General features: G+C 46.1%; 1 protein-coding gene across 1 annotated transcript in view; it reads right to left on the reverse strand.

Moving 5' to 3' along the window:
• The window catches only part of SHISA6 (shisa family member 6), a gene marked incomplete at its 5' end in the record, with an annotated part of 257660 nt that extends 235226 nt beyond the window's left edge, over nucleotides 1-22434 (reverse strand). Inside the window, 2 exons of the mRNA XM_004685077.2 lie at nucleotides 1070-1230; nucleotides 22103-22434. Of these exons, the coding sequence (XP_004685134.1) occupies nucleotides 1070-1230; nucleotides 22103-22434 (493 nt within the window). The remainder of the gene's footprint in view (nucleotides 1-1069; nucleotides 1231-22102) is intronic.
• Between the last annotated feature and the right edge of the window lie 5 nt (nucleotides 22435-22439).

The following is a 22439-nucleotide window of genomic DNA, read 5'->3' on the forward strand; positions in this document are numbered from 1 at the left end:
TTCAAAATTGAGTGGGAAATCAATTTGATCTCATCAGGTGCCACAAGCATGTTTCTGCTAATTTTTAATTTGGAAAACACACACTGACATCTAGTGGTTGCATATCCTTATTGCAAGTTTAGTTCAGACCCATTATCTGAAAAGCTATCACATAGTGGGAGTAAAGCATTCAGATTCAAGTATGAGAGCAGATTGGGGTCAGTACTAGGCTATCTGGTAATGTTCACATTGAGAAGTGACTTCCCCAGCTGAACATATAAGAAAACTTTCCACTCAAATATTTAGGATTAATATCCCCATCCGGGTTAAGATATTAAGAGTTTTCTAGTCCTGACTGTTGAATATGGTTGCATATGGATTTCTTTTTTACTAACCATCTATCTTTGAGAAAATTATTGAACGTTTTCTGTTCTCATAGGAAATGGGGATAATACAAGTACTCTTAAGATTGCTATGAAGAGTAAGGCAATACATATAAAATGTTCCGCAAAACATTTAAAAACAAAAGCAAATTTGAGATTATATTACCAGCATCACAGCTTCTTAATATCTTATTATAGATATACTACTATATCTAATATCACCAAGAAAAGAGAAGATACATGCTACTACTGAGCAACTCACTGTATACTTAGGAAAACTACTGGGCACAGGAAAAAGGTGACCCTATAGTACAGATATAACCCCTACCCTTGAGGAAGAGCCAATAAATGAAAATTCTCTACATAAGTGTACAGCAATTTCTTGTCACATATCTAGCATTCTAGGTAGCCTAAACTATCTCATCAAAAGAACAAGTATGTGATCATAACTTCCCACAGCTGCCGTAAGCTCCTTTTCAGGTAAAAGAAGTAGTCCCAACTAAGTGATCAGTACTTGTTCAGCCTGGACACTCACTGATGGCGTTCTCTCCCAAGTCAATCCCTCCCCAGAGGGGACAGTCCCCAAACACTTCCACATCTGTCCATCAAAGAATCTCTCACAGTATACTTGCCCCACCAGAGTAGAAACATCACCAAAACATCTCAGAAGCCTCAGCAAAGATTCAAGGTAATCAGCTCTCACTCACCTGGAGTCTGCTTGGCTGTACGCACAGGGGTGTAGTGGTTTTTCGAGGACGATCTGACCGGCGTGTTCTCTTTGGGAGAGGTATCAATGGCCGAGATAGCTTCTCTTTCACAGTGTGCTATGGGGATTGGTCCCTGTTGTCTTAAGATGTCAGCCAGAGCCCTAGATGAGGAAGACATCACACATGAGACTTACAGGACAAGCATGCACCCCATGAAGGGAGCTGGCTTACTTCCGTGGTCCTTTGGTGTAGTTGCTGGGAGTAGGGAGATTTAAGAGACAGAGCACTCCGTTCACAATAGTCACAGCTTTGGCTGGTGCTGGTTCCACTGGAAACACAAAGCAGGGGTTGCCATACGTGGGGTTATAGGCGCTAAAAGACGGTGCTTACAGTTTCTTTCTTTAATTCACTTCACAGCAATGAAGTCTGAGTCCTTCCAAAATTAATATACCTCCACCCTATATTGACGGATACCCACAGCAGTGGCCAGTGGAACGCCATTGTAGTGAAGGGCACACACCATGAGCTTCAAATACAGCAGGGAGTTATTAATATCAGGAGAACCAGCATCACCATTGAAAAACATACCCAGCAGCATGTACTCTGTGTACAGGTGACACAAACACACCCTACTGCCATCAACAAGTGTGACAACTCAAAAGACAGGAATTACAAGAGAAAAAGATAAACATTAGAACACATGGCTGGTACAGAGAGTAGTGCAACTGGACCTTAGCGGAGGGAACAGTTACAGGGAAGAAAAACACAAGAAGAAAAGAGATACTGTGGCAGCAGGAGAGGCCCACTCCCTCTGCAAGGGAACCAGTTATCCCTGACAGCAGCTTGTACTTATACAACACCTAACTCCAGCAACTGAACATGCACTGACTGAGGGCTCAGCATGCATCATCCCTGGAGAGGCAGAGGCAAACAGGGACTCCCATCTAGAACCTCACGTTTAGAACTTGCTCCCCAATCTGGTTTCAAACAGGTCTCCCTTGGTGGGTATGACATGTGAGGAAACCACCACTATTGCAAAACAGAGACACACCAGGATGCTCAAAGCATGGAAAGTTGAGTGTGAACAAGTCACAAGAGTCTACCCACCCACCACCTGGTTACTGGCAGTTCAGGGCCAGGTCCCCAGTTCTGAGTGTGCCCTGTTTCACACAAGGGCTCATCTTATTGACTTGGGGTGTCATCAACTTGGGGTAGGCAAGAGAACATGCTTCCAGGCCTCCCTTAGCCAGCCTACCCCGCCTGAGAGCCAGCCATGCCCACCCCACTCAAAGCTCCAGTCACACCAAGATTCCAGCTCCCAGCAGTCCCTCCCCTTGCAAACTGACAACCACAGCAGTTTAAAAACATGTCTGAGAGCAAATTGTTTCCTTCTATTAATGCTGCCTCTGACATGCTGAACCTTTCTAGGAGAAAAGTACCAAGCTGGCAATCTTATCATTTAGTGGCATTTATACAGCAATTTCAGATTTTCCAAGTGCCTTCCCCTCACTGACTTCTTGTCTCTTAAGATGTAAAAGGAAAGTGCAGACACACACCACCACCCCCTAGCACTTCTGTGGACTGAGCAATGAGGCAGGATGCAGAAACTCACTAGTTTGGTAAAGGAAGTTCAGGCAGGGTAGAGAAACCTGAAATTTAAGGGTCTGGTAATAAGAAAAGAAAAGCATTGCCCTAGAAAATCAAGAGATTTGGATTCTAATCCCAGCTCTGTCCCTGATGAGCTGTGAACCTTTGGGCAGATTTGTTATTCTCAGAAATTGAAATTTAATCTTTTTTCCCCATCAGCAAAACAAAGGATTTAAACTACGATGACTTCTAACCCCCAAATTTGATAAATATTTTCTATATTTTTAATCACACATCCAGGCAAGTTACCTTGATTTCTCTGCCCCTCTGACTATCAAATGTACTTTCCTACCACCTTTCCATGGTAACAAAGTAATGAATTCAAAAACTGTAACAGAAACATAAACCAATGTAATAAAATTGAGAGTCTAGAAATAAAGCCATACATTCGCAGTTAACTGATTTTCAACAGGGTTCCTTACAAGACCACTCAATGGAGAAAGGAGCATTTCTTCAACGAGTACAGCTGGACATCCACATGGAAAAGAATGAAGTTGAGCCCTTAGCCACACATAACAGTGAATTCAAAAATGGATCACAGATTTAAATAGAAGACACTAGATTAAACTAAAACCATAAACACTTGGAAGAAAATACAGAAGATAATATACGTGAATTTGGATTTCACAATGTGGGTACCTGCTTATAAAAGCAAAGTGGGGCCCTCCCTGGTGGCACAGCAGGTTAAAGCACAGCACTGAGAAGCTAAAGCCACTTCCACATGAGTTCGATCCCCGCCCACCCCGGAGGTGACCACATGGCGCGGCAGACCTCTCCTGACCCACCCACTGCTCCCCTCAGCAGTGTTCTTCGTCCATCTGCCTGTTCTGCTCCCCACTCTGTCTCTGGTGAAGCCTCTCGCTGCCCCTGAACCTCTGGCCTATACCCCAGTTCTGTATGCACAAATAAATCTTTTAAAATAAATAAATAAAAGTGAAGTGGAATTATAAAACCTTTTGAAAAGGGGGGGTAGGGGGGAAGACCTGTAATATCAAAAGATGGCCAAGTCCAAATGTCCACCTATTGATGAATGAATGGATAAACAAAAAGTGGTTCAGTCACACAATGGATTATTATCCTGCCTTAAACAACAAGGAGAGGGAAGGGTCCAGGCAGTAGATGGTCACCTCCCTGAGGACCACCAGATTTGATGGACCTGAAATGGGCCTGGATGTTACTTGTTGCTAGAGAAACAGTCTGAAGTCTAAGTTAGCGCTAGACTATCTCTTTCCATCCCTCTATCAGTTTGGCAAAGAAGATAATGAATCGCACTGGCTCCTTTCAGAATGCTCAGTTGGCTGTGCTGTGCTGAGCAACACAGCCAAGGAGAGGGGTGTGTGAGGGCACTCCTAGAGATGGGCTGCAGGGCTGGCTCTCTGGAGCTGGGGACCCTGCTGTATGTGACCCCATGAGGCATGCAGTACCCAGACACATGTTCCCGTCCCCACCCTGCGGGCTTCCCTAGCTCCTGAAAACCAATCTCCAAGATCCACCTTTTCACAGTGTACTCTAGCAGCAAGAAAGGGAGCTGTCGTTCTGCAGACGCATCCTCTGAGCTAGTCCCTTAGCCAGGCCCTCCTCCCCCAGCTCCCTCCCACTCCTCCCTCAGCTCAGTGACCTCCCTCCTTGCTCTGTACCTCTTCATCTACCGGTCCCTTCTCTCCAGGGTGCCTGATAAATATTATTCTAGTTCTGAAATGTACGATCCTGGTCTCACCTAATTAATATGACTACGCCGGAGGAAATGGGTTAAGGCCTGAGCTACTTTCTAACCGTAGGAAAGAAAATTGGTCACTGAGGAACAGGGAAGCAGATTTTATAAAAGAGTGGGCAGCCGCTTTCAGGGTCTGAGAGAGAGGCAGAGACTCAAAAGCAGGGGAAAGACAGATACAGGCAGTGACAAACACAGGGAGGAAGGGAGAAATGGAGGGAGAGGCAGGTGGAAAGCAACAACCGCGATGGAGCCACCAGATGGAGTGAGAGTGGGAGCCCGAGACTCAGAGGCAGAGATGAGGGAGTCGATGGAGGAGACAGAAAAGAGGAAGACAGAACTAGAGGGACAGGGACAAACAGCAGAGCAAAAGAGAATAGGAACAAAGAGACATTCAGAGGCAAAAAGTGATTTCGAAGGCAAGTGAGACAGGCCAGAGACAGAAGCAGAGACACAGGGCCAGGCAAGTGGGTACGAGGCCAGGCGAGCTGCCCTGAGCCTGGGCAGCACCCAGCCAGCCCCTCGGCACCCTGCCCCTCCAGAAGTCTAATTTAGGAGCATGAGGGATCTGCTGAAAGTCCTGCAGATCCCAGTCTCCCCCTCCCCCAAAGCCACTTCTGGTGCATATCTGGATAGTTCAAAGAAAAGAATTCTCTTTGCCTGAATTCTTTGGAATTATTTGTCTTGGTTCACCACTTCCTTCGGCATGTGTCTTTGCTGGATCTCACAGATCCATGGCAAGGAGGAGACAGACAATTAATTGGGCAGCAAATCCGATCGGGAGAAACCACTGTTCCGACCATTCAGGCAGGAGAAGTCAGTGTTCTTCAGTACTTGGGGCTGGCGTATTAACCGTCTGCATCACTGTGATGCATCTTACTTTTGGAAAGCCCTTAATGGGAAATGTGTTCACCTCTGCCTTAAGTGGTGGGATACTCATACTAACCCCATTACCTTTGCAGCTATTATACCCCAATATTTAACAAGAAACTGAGATTCAGACTACTTTTAGGACTAAAACATGAAGGAGCAGAATTGTAAACCTAGGGCTTCTGACCAGCTGGGGTGTCTTTCTGCTCACTAGAACCACATTTTATATGTATCTCACCTGTGAATCATCAGCTTGGCTGAGTCTTTCTGGTCTTTCCAGAAAGAGAATAATTTACAATTAGCAAATGAGTGATTCAGGTCAGGACTATCCATTTATTTTCTTAAAATCTTGGTTAACACTGTCATGATGCCTAGGAAATGAGAGTGTGTCTGATTTTTTTCCCTAAGGGTTAAGTTTTCACGACACCCATAGGAACCAAGCCCAGTAAGTATTTTGATGTGCTGCCACCTGCGATGAAGACATGAAATCTTTCCTAAAATAGGAAGTGATTCACCTTAACAACAGAAAAATAAAACCTTTCTCATAACTTTGCTTCATAGTCTTATCTTTTTCTTCTTCTCATTTATTAAAGAATTACCATACATTTGACACTACTCAACTCAAGGCACTAGATTAAGCAGTCCTCAGAATGACCTTTTCCATAGGTGCTATCCTTTTCTGATAGGTGCTATCAGGAGCTGCATTTTACAGATGAGAAAACTAAAGCTTTGAACAGTCGGACATCTTGCCCAGTCACTCAACTAGAAAGTGATAAATCCAGATTACAAACATAGGATAAACTACAGACACTAACTTTATACAACTGGATTACCCATCCATTCATTCACCCACGCTCCCATCCACCCACCCTCCCATCCAACCATCCATCCCGCCATTCACTCTTCCATTCAATATTCCATCTACCTATCTCTTTCTTTCCCTTCTTCTTTCCTTCCTCATGACCTTCCATTTTTTCCTCACCTACTTTAACCCAGAATATGTCTCTGAACATAAAATTTTAGAGAATACGCAAACATTACTAGAAAAAAATCTGCATAGCTAGAACTCAGTTACTACTTAACTTCCCAATTCTATTCACCTGAATGAGTCATCAGCAGCTTAGAAACTATTTACAATGTTTTAGAAGGCAACCATTTTATCAAATGAAATTCTGACCAGAACACAAATACATTGTGCTTCATTAGATCCCTGCTGTGACTGAGATCAGTGTGAGGAACCACAGAACTGCTACACCAATTTCTAGTTCTCTCTCCAGCAGTCCTTGAACTGCCTGGTGTGTCCAAGTTTGAAAACAACTTATGGCAAAAGAATGACAAATAGAGCCTCCCTGGTGGTGCAGGGGTTAAAGTCTCAGTCCCATCAAGCTATCACCAGCCACTGCAGCATGAGTTCAATACCTGGCCAAGGAACTGACCCACATGGCTGAGAAGACTCTCCTGTCTTCCCTGTCTTGCCCTCAACCATGCATTACAGACAATCCACCTATTCTGTTACCCACTTTGTCTCTGGTTAATACTTTCACCCCCACCCCTGCACTTCTGAGACCCCAATTCTTTTGTATGCATAAATAAAATCTTTTATTAAATGACAAAAAAAAAAAAAACAAAACCTGGGACTTACTGATCCCAATCTCTGCTTGTTGAACAGATTGTAAAATGCTGGTCCTCCAAAATTAAGTGGGGAAATCTAGGGACCCTTTGTTCATTTGGTAAATCTTTTTGATCTCACTTAATATGTTTCCCATACAGAATATATGAAAATCATAGCTCACTAAATGCAACAGAGAGAAACCAACATTTGCTTCATTGTGTTTCTGGATTTCTAGGTCAAAATGCCACTGAAGGGAGAAAATAATTTCAACTAGCATTCAGTAAGTTTTTCATGCCAAGAGTAAGCCATGCTGAATAGTTTAGACTCTTAACCATGTCCTTTTTCTTTTCAGGACTAGTAGGGGAAAAAATCATGCTATTGCATAGATATGATTAAAGGCCAAATAGATGAACTATGCGTGAATAAGCTCTTCTGGTTAATGTTATTATTCCTAAAGACTAATGAGAACACTTGTTTTTGAAGAATTTTTGAAAAGCATTCCTGCCTAATTAGAGAACACTGAATGCAATTAATATTTTTAAAGAATGCAAGAATCTTCCATGAGCAACCCATCAGTCTAGTCTTTAGTTCTCTACACAGAGAAAACCAAGTAAAATATAGAAAACTTTTTCCATGAAAATGCAGGATACAATTTCCTTCTGTCCACTTCCTAGTATTTCTTCAGAAAGTAAAACTAAAAGGTTCTGATTAGTTGGGTGTCGGATAACTAAGCTTTGACACCTTCAGAGCATCTACATCTATTTAACTTCTCCGTGCTTATCTAAGGGGCAGTGAGGTGTTTTTATTCTCTGAAATACACCCTCCAAACAATTGAAGCAGCCATATTTTTAATAAACATGGACCAAGGAGAATGGTTCAATTTAGCCCTCCTTATCCTGGTTCTCTCCCAGTCCACTTGCAAAACACAGCTGCCGGCTTTGTGTGTGCAAAAGACTGCTCCCCTCACACACAGAGGCTCCGAATGCATGTGGAGATGTCCTTTGTTGTGGTGACAATGTTTGTGCATCTGCATCGCACAGTTCTGCAGGTCCAAGTTGTCCCAGGCACAATTGGAATTCATCAAAGCCAACAAACAGCATGGGACGGTGCCAGGCAAAGTTGGGCCGCCTGCTTGTTTGCCAGACAAACGTGGCACCTGGCTCCATCCCAGGTGTGCTTGTTCTGGGTTGGTTACCTGGTGACCAGCCATGTGCTAGATAGATAGAGAGAAGCCATCACCCCCTCTGGCCCTGATTCTTTCCTAACAGATCATCTCCACACCATTCCTTGCCCCATGAAGCAGAGGGACGAGGGGGTGCAATGAAATACAGTGCAGGATTCCGGGGGCCTTGATGATGGAGGTGGGGTGGTAAAATTACACCTAAAGAGGTGGAATCCTATCTTTCTGAATCATATACAGTGTTGCATACCAATGTTAAGAAAAAAATACATAGAAGGAAAAAAAAAAAAAAAAAGAAAAAAAACCAAACAGGTCTGGGCAATTTGGTAGCATGGACAACAAATCTAGATGTTTCAGATACATTAGGATTGTTTGAGGATTCATCAAAGATCTGGAGCTGTATAACAGCTGTCATTAAAACTGGGCAACTAAAATGCTTCCTAGATTTGTGGGCAGGGAGCCATTTCCAGCCAGGTGATAGATTGATTAGTAACTATACCTGTGTCCTGACAATGGCTGCTACTTTTGCTGCCTTTACTGTTGGTGTCATTTCTCATTTTGCTATAGGCACAAATGAAAATCGAAAGGTGAGACACAGGAGGGCATCACAGCCCAGAAGTTACGCAGGGGGAGTCCAGACCCACGGTGCCTCAGTGAGAATGCCCATCACTCTGAGTGTTGGTGACTACGGGCTAACTATGCATTTTGTGGTTGTTTCCTTGCTGAAAAAATAAGGTCCAAATTGTAAGGTCTACCTCTTAAGGTACTTTTGAAGATTAAGTGAGTTAATATTTGTCAAGCACTTAGAACAAAATCAGCTATCTAGTAAGTGTTCTATAAATATTTGATTAATAAATAAGTCCAATAACCCCATAAAAGCTCAGCCTCTAAGATCACATCTAAGCATAGATGGAAGGAGGAGAGTCTTGGGAGACTGAGTCAGTAGTGCCAGATTGGCCAAACTCTTGGTGGTATGGTGAATGAGCTGGCTGGCACAGCTGTGGCCACAGGGCATCCTGGCAGTGACCACCTACACTCACTCCTCTGAGGCCCAGGGATGGGAATCCATCCAGTCACATACCAGTTTTCATTGAACCCTAAACGTGGACTTTGTAAGCCAAGAGTAAAGGGTGCCTGTTCGTTATTTTCTGCCAGGCCATCAGCAATTTCCTTGCAGTAAACAAGGAAGCATCAAGATAAAAGTTCACTAAAAAGCGAAAGAATTGACATCACAAGCAAAACAAATCAGAATTCCAGTGAGGCATAAAAGGGCAACATTTTCCGCAAAAGATTTGCTTATTTTTTTTCTTCATTCTTCTTCTCCTTTTCTTATTTCTCCATTTTTTTCTTCTCCTTCTCTCTTTAAAAAAATAATTATAAATATTACTGTCATTTCCAAGTTGTTCAAGTACCTTCACATCCATGCACATCTGAAAAGTGTGGTAACGAAAAGTAACCATTGCCACCCCTCTACTTTAAATACTTGTCACTCATTCAACCATACTTAGTGAGCACTTAGTTTATGCCAGGGGCAACTCTAAGAGACATTTTCTAAAGTTGCTTAGAACACAGGTGTGAAGAGAATGGGGGAACACATGTGCCCTCTTGACATGGTGGTGAGGGAATCAGACTACTGCCTGGGGATGGAATCGAACCACCATCTCAAAAGAACTTTTATGTGTTTAAACTGTGTTTAAATTATTGACACCCACATATTGCTCTTGATGATGTCATTTAGAACAATCACCCCCATTTCTATGTGGACTTTTGTATAGACAAGGAAGCATCAAGAGCACTTGAAACCATGTTCTGTGAGGAACAGACTTAGCATTAGGGGAGTTTATGCAGGAGAAAGGATGAAGTTTATCCAGGAGAAAGGACGAATGAAAGGGGGGACTTGATGGCCATCTCCAAAAAGCGATACCACAGAAGGGGCACATTCCCTCTGGGCTGTTCCAATGTTGGCTCTCATGAGAATTAACTGGAATGTAGCCTAATAGTAGACTGTACTGCCTTGAGGTATAGGGGGATCCCAGCCTGAGATGCATGTGGGTGAGAGGTGGGACATGTCACCCAAAGGGACAAGCTTCCTGAGTCCCTTTCAACCAAAGATACGACGAATTTAAGATGCTAAAAAAGCAAGCTTTTTCATGAGGTCATATATAAGTAATGATCTTATCTGAATGGAAGTGCAAGGAAAACGCACTTGCTCCTTATTCCAGGGTGGCTGCATCGAAAATACAGACGTAAACCATTTTCCAAACCTCCCAGGCGCGGAGATCAGAATGAGCCAGGGAAGAAGAAGCCCCTACAACACTATAGCCCCTTCCCACAGCCGGGCTAACATACCAAAGTGTGGAGGGAGAGAGTGTGGGACAAGGGACTTACCCCAGGTCATGGAAATGAAAAGTGACAGAAGTAGGGATTGGCCTGTCTTTTTTTTTTTTTTTTAAGATTTATTTATTTATTCATACAGAACTGGGGTATAGGCCAGAGATGCAGAGGGTGAGAGGATTTACCAGAGACAGAGTGGGGAGCAGGACAGGCAGATCTATACTGCTGAGGGGAGCAGCGGGCGGGTCAGGAGAGGTCTGCCGCGCCATGTGGTCACTCCGGGGCAGGCGGGAATCGAACTCATGCGGAAGCAGCTTTAGATTCTCAGTGCTGTGCTTTAACCCACTGTGCCACCAGGGAGGGCCGGGATTGGCCTGTCTTTTATCTCAGATCCCAAGAAATGCTCTAAGGCAGCATTCGACCTCCAAAAATGAGAGAAATGGGGCTTTGCTAGGTGTCCTTCTAGAGCCACATAAGCAGGCAAAAGGGAAGATTACAAAGTTCTTTCCTACAAGGGCTTGCTCAGAATATGTTGTCACAGCCAAGTAGGTGGGATGCTGGCTCCTCCACCCAAGAATGGCGTTGGGGCCCATGATTCACAGGCGGGCTCCCTAGGCAGGAAAAGGGAATTGGAAAAGAGCCGAAGAAGCAAAACAGAGTTCACCACTCTCAGACCCCAGAGACAAGATGCCTCCAGGCTTCTGCTGCTCATCCTTGTGGCCACAGGATGGATGAGTCAAGCCCCGAAGATTGCAGAACCCATAACAGAATCCTCAAAGACAAAGGAGGTTCTGGATTCTAAAAACTCTGGGAAACAAAAAAGGGCCGAAACTAGAAGAGGAGGAAGTTAGCAGGAACTCCCAGAGAGAATTCAAAGCAGCTTCTAGTCAAGCATCATCGATTCAGCAGAAACAGGGGTAGGATAATCCCAATCAAGATGAGACAAACATGGGAATTGTAAAACACTTTAAAGGAAATGTGGTTTTGCTGCTTCCCAGGCCATTGCAGGATTACAAACTAGTCTAAGATTTTTTGATCTTTGGGGAGCTGCTTTATTGAATAGATAAGAATGATTTTGTAATTAGCATGCCAATTGCCTATGGAGGAGCTACTTACAAACAATCTGTTCTGTAAGGAATAGGTGCCCTGCACAATCTCTGCAGTCTTCTCTGGATTGTTCATCTAGTCATCACAGCTTTTTATCAGAAGGAGAAAAGGAAACAACTTTGCCTTGGTCTAATGTGGATAAATCGTGAATTAGCAGAATCAGAACTGATGCAGTTTAATGAAGTTACAGCAGGACAAGAGCAAGAAAGAAAGAAAGCTAGAGGGAGCGGGAAGACACAGTGCAATAGAAGTGAAGAGAAATCAAGAGAAGGACAGATGGAGAGAGAGACAGTGGACAAGGCACAGAAGGGAACAAGAAGAAACACTTTCATCACGTGACTTGAGCGGGACAGAGAAGTGACAGATCGCTCGAAGACTCGATTCTCTTAGCAAATGTTTGCGAGTGTGGGAAGAAGTGTTAGCATAGAGATGGGTAAGACGTGGCTACTGATTATCTGAGAATAAGAAAGCTGTGTGGTTTCCCATAACAGTCAGCCTCTTTCAAACTCAGGAGCTCTTATTCCCGGGAAAGTTCACACAATTTCTCAGAATGCGGTGAACAGTCTTAGAAGGCCAACTCCAGTCCGACAGGGAGACTGAACTTCTGATTCTTGAAAAAGTTCTGGAGCAGCCACTTGGCTCGGACTGGGTCTCTGGGACTGTCATTTCACTGCAATGGATAACAGGAGCCCTCAGACCAAGTTGCAGAGGTATCAGGGAGGGGAGACCAGAATTCCCTACAGATTGCATGTGAAGCTACTGGAGGAAAACTCTCCCAGTAACAACAGGCTACTACGGCTTCTGCCTCCTCCCTGCACATCACAACAGGGTGCTTTGTCCCCAGGACCTCAGACAGGTGGGGACAGTTGGCTCTGGAACACACTCTCAGATGCCACATCCAGTGCTGCCTCTTAGGGTTCAAATACCTCCTCGCTAGCACAGCAAGATGGAAGGAAGAGGAAAGAGGTGATTGTCTGGGTGGAAGCACACTTCCCAGAAGAGGACATTTGGCTGAGGGAACAACGAATATGTCCAGAGGACAGATGTCCTAAGTAATGAGACTTTAATGTCGAAGCTAATGGGAACAGTACACGAGACCAAATGCCAAAAAAGCAAGGAATAATGAGAATGTTTGCGGAGCCTGCAGAAAACAGCAACTCTTCTCCCAAATGCTGCGGAACCGGGCCAAGCTTCTGGCCACAAGAGCCTGCTTGGGACTCAGCCTCCATGGGTCTGGAGATAGGACAGTAACTTGGAACAAGGAGAATTCAAAGATCCCCATTTCCCTCTCACCAGGAGGGGGGTCTGAGCTAGGGTGGGGGCAAGAAGGATTAAAAACAAGGCTCAGGGCCACCACCTCCCAGGAGAGAGATAGGGAGATGGTTCTCAGCCCACCTCCATCAGAACTGAGCACCCAGGTGGTGGTCTGCTGGCAGGGAGCTGCAGACCAGGGGTCACCCTGCCCCTGCCTCTGTGAGCACCCCCATGGTCATGACCACCACCTCTGACCCTGGAGACAGGCGTCAGAGACTGAAACCCAGGAGAGCCCTCCAAGTATCCCCCATGCCTTCTTCTCACCCTTTAGTACAGAGCTCTGGTCAACAGCTCAAAACACAAGATGCAGAGGGCCAGAGGGAAGAATCAGGAAGCTTATGAAGGAGGAAGAAAATGGAGAAAGAAACAGAGCTAGAGCAGGAAGCAGAAGCGAGAGGGCCGAAGTCCTGTCCCACGTGCCCACGTTATAAATGGGCCAGGAGAGCAAGTGTGATAGATAAACGGGGCGGTTTGTGGGCTGAAGTCTCAGTAATTAATACTGCAAATGGCCCGGTTTTCTTCTCACCCCCAAATCACTTCTTTTCCCCAGTGTCCCTATTACTAGCCCAGAATTGCCAAGAGATTCTTTCAATACTGTAGAGGGCTTGGGCTGTTTGATTTTTTTCTCATTAAAATCAGAGTGTTTTGTTTTATTTATGTTTTCTTTGTACTGCCTTGTTCACTGCCCTGAACCAACATAACCCATTATTGAAAAAGAGCACATTTGCCACCCAGGTACCTCCATACCTTGCACGCCACATCAGTGAGAGCCACCACCTGGCTCCAGAAACTGCGTGGTTTGTCACTCCAGGTCTTTACTGTGACAACCTGTCAACAGGGCTCAAAGGTGGGAAACAGGAGGCAGATAGTTTGTTCTTCAAGAAAACTGAGAGACACTTTCATATCCAGGAAGGGGAGAGCCAGCTTCCCTGCGGGGCCCCTAGTTGCTGGAGTGTGGCAATGGAGGAGCTGTGTGACCTTGGGCAAGTGGGAGTTGATTTGCTCATCTGTAAAATGGGCGCCTCCATTCAACGGGTGATGGAAGGAGCAATGTGGATGGAAGGCTCACACAGGATGTCTGGTGAAGAAGCTAGAAAATGGGAGCTTCATGAGTATCTCTCTAGCAGCCTCCCTGTTCCATAGATGTGACCTTGAGAGTCACATCTTCAGCACCAGCTTTCTGGGTGTGCACAGGTAGTAAGCTTATACCAGTCCTAGGGTACAGAGTGCCTTCCTTCCTGACACCTGAGTGGGGACAGTGGAGTTCCCGGAGTGGCAGGCATGGCCTTTAGGTACCAGGAGGCCCAAAGGCTCTGACCCAGCTCACTGGGATTTCAGTGCTCATGCCCTCACCCCCCAAAATCTCCCGATGGACGAGGCACACCACCCACCGCCTGCAGCACAGATAACGGCTTCCCTGACAGCACAGAGGAACCTGGCAGCAAGTGCTGCATCTAGCCCCCCCCCCTCCCTGCAGTGACCTGCTCTACACTCAGCCTGCTCCCTCCCACTCCCATCCATTTCTGTGATCAGCTCCTTCAAATGAATGTGCATTTGGGGGGATATAAGGAGGCGCAGTCAGGATACACTGGGATTCTACCAGTACTGCTAACTGGAAATCACATCTTCTTATGCTTACAAACATGTCTACTTCATGAGTGGTTATATGGCCCATGCAATGACCATGTCTGAATGTCAAACCGCAGATGGAGAGGGCAGACACAGTCACAGCTGGCTCTGAATTAAGCCTGGCAGCACACAGTCCGAAGAACCTGGCCCTTCTACCCTCAGAATCAAATTAGGAATCTAAATTGAGATACCTGTCCACTCTCCTGCAGAGATAACTTTCTGGGCAGTTATTTGAACTGTTTTCTGCAGCTCCTTTCTTTCCCCCTTCCTCCATCTCCTCCACTCTCTGCCCTGGCACACTGATAGAGGATGAAACTGACTTTCTATAGGCCAGTCATTATCCTTCCATGTGAGAAGTGGCCCCTTCAAAGTGAACATCATGGAGAGCGGGCTCTGCTGTGCAGGCCTGTCACTCATTACCCAGACACCTCTTCTGGGCACTACCTTTGGAGACAGCTGACACGGCTCCTGGGAGAGCAGGTCTCATTACCGGAAGCTCTTTCTTTCTGATGAATAACAGCCCCGATCACTCACTTCATTCATCGGCCTCAGCCCCATGACTTATTGCTGCTTACAAGAATCAGATCTACCCTCAGAGGATAAAAATATGCTACCATTACAGAAAGTCAAAATGACAAGCTATGGGATCTGAAAGCTCTCCCAAGAAAGAAACTGTGACAACATTTTCGGAAGAATCAGTGTGTGGCCTCCCAAGGTGATTGCTTAGAAGGACATGAGGATGTGCTCGCCCTGGTTTTTTCAAAGGCAGAATTAGGCATGTACGGGCAACGGTTCCAAAGTGCATACCACAGAGATTTCACTTGATAGGACCCAAATCTCCAGTTGCCTGAGTTCTCCCTGAAGCGTCTCTTGACCTCTTACCTGGCATTGACCTTGACCCTCTGCAATCTCAGCCCAGAGTTGAGCCAGCAAAAGGCAGGCGCCAGCGAGTGAGCTTTGTGGCACACAGAACCATTTCATGGACATGGAGCACTATCCTGGACAACAAGCTGAGGTGACCCACCCTCAGATGCCAGGATGTTTATGGGCACTGGTACAGCTGAACCTCCTTGGACTCCTAAGCTTTGGCCTTCCTGCCATCTGGGAGAGAGAGGAAGCACCTGCAGTCCCAATTTTTAATTACAGGCTTCTGCTCATATTTTTTTTTATTCAGTGACCCATTGCCCTGGTTCGCAGTCTTTGGCTTGTGCTGTATTTTCCTTCAATGGTCCGCATGGCTCATAAGTTAAGGGATTATACTGAGATCAGGTTATTGCCCTTTATCAAGAAATGTGGGGAAACTGCAAAAGGACTTGGAAAGAGCAACAGAAATCATTTGAGTGGGTGAAAAAATTAAATGAGGAAAATCTAAAAAAAAAAAAAATAATCTCAGGAAGAAAGAGAAGGGAGAAGGCTGTCACTCACGTCTCTAAATATCCCAAAGTTATTTGGTGATGACTAAGAAACATGTGTGTATAGTAAGTAGAATAGAATTCCATTGGGCAAGATGAGACCAAGCAGCACTGTGAAGAAAGTGCTGGCTTACGGCATTGGAAGCGGGCTTTTGTCCGGTCACCCCTTAATGCTGGAATGGAGCCGCCCTGGACTTCAGATGTCGTGCTTATAAAATTAGGAAGTTAGGTGAAATGATTTGTTTGCATTAACATTCTGTGAGTCTCTCTTCTCAGCCTTTTGGATAAGATCAAATGTTAAATTCTATGAGTCTGTAATGGTTGACAAAATAACATTCTGGTTTTATTTCAATAGATGGAAGAAGAGGAGAATGAAAAGAAGAATAGATAGCATATACAATCTATCCCAAATGGATTTGAAATAAACCTACTCCAGGCCAAAAACAGAGACCCTCTGAAGGCTCTTTGGTAAACCCTCCCAACAACCCCATTCGTCATCTGCAAAAGAAGATGCTAGAAATGTAAAGTCATGTGATTCAGGGGAAAATGATGGATTAACATTTCCCAAGTAAGAATAAAAAGGGGGGAGGAATCACAGCAGACAGAATTATAAAAATGAATTTAATCTGTACCCTAATATAGCCCCTCAGAGCCCTAACTCCCAACACCAGCCTGAGATATCACGTAGAGCAGTAAGTCCAAACGCAATGCGGTGGTTCCATGAGATATATATCATGGAGGGACATTACATAAAATTGTAATACAAAAACCACTTGAATTCACCATAATTTTAAAAAACAGACTATACAGAACTTTGACTGGAAAAAGAGATGGAAGGAGACAACCTCTGAGAGCCAGAAGCTGGGGGCGAGGTCCAATCTGTGGCAAGATTCTCATCGCCTGTGAAAAAGGAGTCAGAAAGTCTCTGAATACACAGGCACTGGAGAAGACAGACAGCAGGGCCAGAGGATGAAGCCTTTGGCGTGGTTTCCCTCTATTCTGGAATCAAGACTGCTCTACTGTCTTGGGACGAGCGAATCAACCTCTTCCAGGCAGCTCATTTTTTCAGCTGTCTTCCCACTGCTTCCTTCACAATTGATCTGAATCGACAGTACCATCAATTCGATCTCTCGTTAAAATAGGTTGAAATCAATAAATTGCATTTTGTGTCTATCTGTGACCTGGCAGCCTGGAACTGTGGGTAAAATTCTGGTCTCCTAAGCATCAGACTCCCCTAAATGAATATGCTCTAAGTCTGGGGGTGGGGGCTCCAGGGAAGGCCCCTAAAGGATAGAAGCATGTGACTTCTGGGCTTGGGGTAGAATGGGAAAGAGCCTAAAGGCAGCCAGCATTCCAGGGAGATCTGCTGAAGTCTAGGAATTTTTAGAGAGTATTTGCATGGGCCCTCTCTGGTGGCGCAGTGAGTTGGAGCACTGCACTGCAAAGCTAAGCCAAGCCGTGGCTGCTTCAGTGCTAGTTCAAGCCCCACCCAGAGGAGACCCACATGGCGAGGCAGACCTCTCCTGTCCCGCCCGCTGCTCCCCTCAGCAGTGTTCTTTGTCCATCTGCTTGTTCTGCTCCCCACTCTGTTTCAGGTAAATCCTCTCGCCACCCCTGCACCTCTGGCCTGTACCCCTGTCTGTATGAATAAAATCTTTTTTTAAAGAAAGTATTTGCAATGGGATGGGGGAGGGAAATGCACGGGATTATGGTGATGGCACACGGGTGACTTGGTGATGGGAAACCCGCGGGGATTACAATCGAGATGGAAAACAAAATGTACAAAATGATGTAAAAATAAACTTTTGTAAAAAAAAAAAAAAAGTATTTGCATGGCCAATCTATTAAATCAGAATGCTTTAGCCTTAGTGCCTCCAGCTGACTTAGCTTTATCAGTCAGCACGCCTATCCCAGTCTCAGGTGTCAAAGGTAACGAGATTTTATAGCCTAATGCTTTATAGTTGGAAACATATCTTGCCCACAGCAGGTGAGCGGGGCTCATCTGTGGAGGGGAGGAGACACCGCTGGCAGCTGCAGGAGGCAGCAGGGGTCAGCCCTGCCTGGCACTCTGTCCACTTCTCTCCGGTTCCCTCCCTCCTTTGCTCTCAGAGCTTTCGTCTATCTTCCAGGTATCTTTCTCCTAACCCTCCTCCGTAAGCTGTAATTCTTCTATAATCTCACTGCTCTCCCTGCATGCATTTTTTACCCCCCACTTCCCCAAAAAGGAAAACAATAAGGCTAAGACCTTCAGTCCATGGCAAGATGCTTTACTTCTTTCCTCCCAACTGCAATATTTGAAGTAAAAAGTTGACTGTCCATTCAGATCGATTCATCATAATGAAGCCAGCATGCTTCAGAAAATGGATGTTTGGGGTGATTAGACAATTCACTGCCCACAAACCTAGGAAGAAAACTCACTCTATCAGTCAACAAAGTGATCCTGCTACTTCAGAATATGGTCTGTAAGGAAAACACAGAGCTTTGAGTTTGCAATTAATTTCTTGAGGGAGAACAGTTAACAAAGAGTTCCCTTGATTTCTTTAGAAATGAGCAGAAGAAACCAAACATGGAGAGCCATTTTGATGGCTGGAGGGGTCACCTCCTAGCACTTTTCCTTTTTCCTAACAACATCTCCTTTTTTCTCCCCCAGCCCTGAGCATTCTTCACCACTCCTCCACACCCCAAATTCCTCCATTCTCTCCATCCCTATGGAGGCAGCTGAGGGACCCAGGATGAGCCTGATTTTACCAACTACAGCCTCCTAATAACTTCCTGACCCATCTGTTAATTAGCCATTTTAAAAAAGGCACACAATGCCACCCTCAGAATGATTCTCATCTCCAAGACACGAATGAATCAACTGAGAGTGAGGAGGAAGAAACAGGTTTGAATGTGAGACAACTTGTACCATAAAGCATTGAATGTCAAAGGGAGCCAGTCTCCTGGGTGGGCCCCTGCCCATGCAAGCAGTAACCCCTCCCTGAAAAAGAGCCTCAAGGAACATTGCAGAAACTACTCATGAAACATTAACATCAGTGGAGGCCTGTGGTCCGTCAGTTTGAACCTCAGCCTAGCTATTGGGAAGAGCAGGACGCTAGAGATTCCCTGGTGGGAAAGGGGGTTCCAGCTGAGAAAAGCAGTTTGCCTGATGTCCAGGGATTTCCAGTTCCAGAACACAGCTCTGTCGGGGGCCCTCCATTCATTCTCCTCCCTGGGGTCCAGCTACATCTGCCTGTGTTCATCTGTTAGAATCATCAGAGAACAGTTTCCCCTAGAGATACTGACTTCTCATACAGAAACGGATGGCAAAGTCTAATCGCCTCTGCAAAAGACTAGGTCTTTTCTTCCCTGTAGGGCTGGAGAGTACAAGGATGCCTTGCCTGGGCAAGTAGATGGCTGCTGAGCCTGCGAACTCCAGGAAGGACAGATCTTGGGGTGATCTGGGGTGATCCTGGGGTGGCATCCTACATTTTACCCCACCCAACTCTCCCACAAATGTCCTTTTCAGGCCATTCTCCCCACCTGGACTTAGCTCCTGCTAGCCTAACTACTACCAGTGTTGAGAACACACACTGAAACAAGCTCCTTTCCTTCTCAGAAAGAAACAGTCTCTGCTGAACTATTTCCTAGAATATGAAAGTGAGCACACCTCCCACTGCCTCTGCTGACCTCTGAAGAATACACATGCCCCACTTTCCTTAGAGGGGGCATGAAAACTCATGAGAGTGTGAGTATTTGTCTCTTTCTCCATCATTCTCTGCACTGCCTACCCCAATTTCCCAAGAGGACGATCTGTAAGAAACTTCCCCAAAATGGCAAGCAGTGACCTCTGAGGTCACTGACATGCACAGCGGTGAGCAGAGAAAAGCACATGCACCCTGGCATGCCTGGGAAGGAAGAGGTGGTAGGATGCTGTTGTGCCTGAGTCACCTGGGGTTGAGAAAAAATATTCCCTGACCTGCCCAAGGTCATTCATGGGCTGTCCTAGAGGGATCTCTCGCGCCCTGCCCCTGATACAGACACACATTGTCCCCTGCACCAGTGTGAGGATTTTCAAAGCCCTGGCCAGGCCACACTGCAGCTGCTGGAAAGTGCTGTGAATCCAACAACATGAGGAGGTGAATTTGAGAAACATCCCATATTTATGTAGTGGTTTGAAGGCTGAAATTCATCTCTCCTCCCGCGATTACCTCTCACGCCCCCCCCCAAGAGGGAAACCAGTCCAGTGGTTTGGCTGTTGGGCAATATACCCAAATGAACTAGGTGACTTAGTTGGAAATGGTGGAGGACAGGGGAGACAAGTAAAGAAGGGGGTGGTCAGTGTAGAGGTGAGGCGAGAACAAAACAGGAGTGACCATGGCATCTGCAGAGTCACAAGCCAGCAGAACAGAGGCCAATGCAGAGATCTAAAGGGCATCAGTTTCTTCCCAGGTGATGATGAATGTGCTCAGCAGGAGGGGGCCAGGGTGGGGCAGGGAGCAGCTCCTGAGAGCACTGGGAACGATGGCCAGGGAGAGACAGAAACCCAGAAGTTTATGGAAACCAACCAGAAAGCAGCCTAGCCAGAGGAGAAGATGTGATGAGAGGCCAGGGGAAGGGAGAAGACCATTCTCCCTGCAGGACAGGAGGCAGAGTAGAAGGATAAGGACCAGACACATTGGCTCTAGGATGGAGCCTGTCCACAGGCGATTCCTGCTCTGCTCTCTTCCCCAAGGTGAGCCACAGAGAATTCTTCAGCAATGACCACAAGAGAGAGTGTCTTATCTTTACTCTGTTCTCTATCCCTCCTGTGCTCGGCTTTTCCAAATGACCACAGGCCATTTGTCACAAGCATCAGTTCTCAGTGCCAGCCCAGGCATAGATCAGTGCCTGAGAGACAAGATGGGGTGGAATGAAGGGCAGTGGCACCTTAGGGTGATGAGTGAGGAGTATAAAGGGTTCTCTTTAGGAAGCACTCCAATTCTAACACCTGAGTTTGTCCTACTTTGTCATACTTACTGCCAGGCAGAATCATTTTTTTCTCAACATGCTCAGTATCAAGGGAGAAAAAAATCATGCCCAGAAATTTCTACCTGCCTTTCTCTGTCTTCATCAAAGTGCAGGTGATTAATGTCCACAGCAGTGGGGGAAGCAGGTTTTCAGGCCAAAAGGTTAACAAGCAGAGTGTGAAGACGAACTAAATCTACAAGGTTCAGGATGGACCCTGTAGGCAAATTCAGAAGTAGGGCTGATCTGGGGGGGGGGGGGTATGATCCTGGTTATCTGAGCCCATACCAGATGATGGAAACGGGGCATTTCCAGGGCAGGGTTTGTTCCCTGAAAGTCTGCTGAACCATGTCGGCCATTCATCATGGCGATGCAACTGGAGGCAAAGCTAACTTTGACTCCCCTTGTGCATCTTCCCTAGAGTTGCAAAGGGAGGCTGGCTTCCTGTTGTCTCAGCTTTGACTTCCCAAAGGGCTCACTGAGAGCTGAGGTGGTGTGAGGTGGGAGACAGGGTGGAACCAGGGACTATGATATCTCCAGCTCTGGCATAAGTTTTGGTTGAAAGCAGCCCCGACCACCTCCCTAGTATAGGCAGTGAAAATTGCCCACCAGGTTTAACACAGCAAGAAGTGTTAACTCAGAATTCTGCCTACAGGGTTTAAAAGAACTAGTGGCAGCTGGAAAGATAAGCAATCCCCTCCACAGGGAGCAAAGAAGCCTCATCATCTACCCTTGATCAGTGTGAAATGGGTAAGTCTATGCCTTCTCCTGACATCCTTTCCAATTGACCTCCATCTCTATAACATGCAAACCTCCAGTTTACACAAAAGTCACTTGGTACTCTCTTCAGGAAGATTCCAACACTGGCCTGCATTTAAGAGGATCCATTGGGGTTTCACTGGGAAAACCCAATGCAATAGGATCCTCCACCCAGGTGGCTGCAAGCCTTGAACACTGAAACCCCAATACCCACTCGGGGCCACAAAATATGTACGATTCGTGTACTCACACTTTACGGATCCGACTAATTCATACCTTGTAAATCTCTCCCACCAAAGCATGCATTCATTTTCCCTTCCGAAGAAGTGGAGGGAAAGGTATGAGAAGGCTGAGATTCACACAGCAGGTAAGAGTGAAGAGGAAGGGAGTGAACCCAAGAGTGAAGAGGAAGGGAGGAAGGAGGGAGGGATGAGCTCCAGGGAGGCAGGGGGCAGGCACCGCCGGCTCTCACCTGTGGATGTTCATCTCCCGCGGTGGGCGGTGGGCCTTGTCATAGGAGACCTTGGCGAAGACCCCCGCCACGATGACGAAGGCGATCACCCCGCAGGTGATGTAGACGGTGAAGTTGGTCTTGTCTTTCTCCGGGTCGTACTTGTTCTCGGGCCCAGGAGACACTACCTTGGTGCTGGGCGTCTGTACCCACACCGGGCTCTGGTAGTTGGTGCACTGGCGCTGGTCCAGCTTCTCGTGGCGCTTCTTGCAGCAGAAGCGGTAGTAGCAGGTGCCACAGCAGTACAGGTAGCCGCTCTCACTGTTGTTACATTCGAACTCCTTGTCGTACTGGCCGC

The sequence above is a fragment of the Condylura cristata genome, unplaced genomic scaffold, assembly GCF_000260355.1.
Source record: "Condylura cristata isolate star-nosed mole 26May11 unplaced genomic scaffold, ConCri1.0 scaffold00017, whole genome shotgun sequence".
In the NCBI taxonomy this organism is placed as follows: domain Eukaryota; kingdom Metazoa; phylum Chordata; class Mammalia; order Eulipotyphla; family Talpidae; genus Condylura; species Condylura cristata.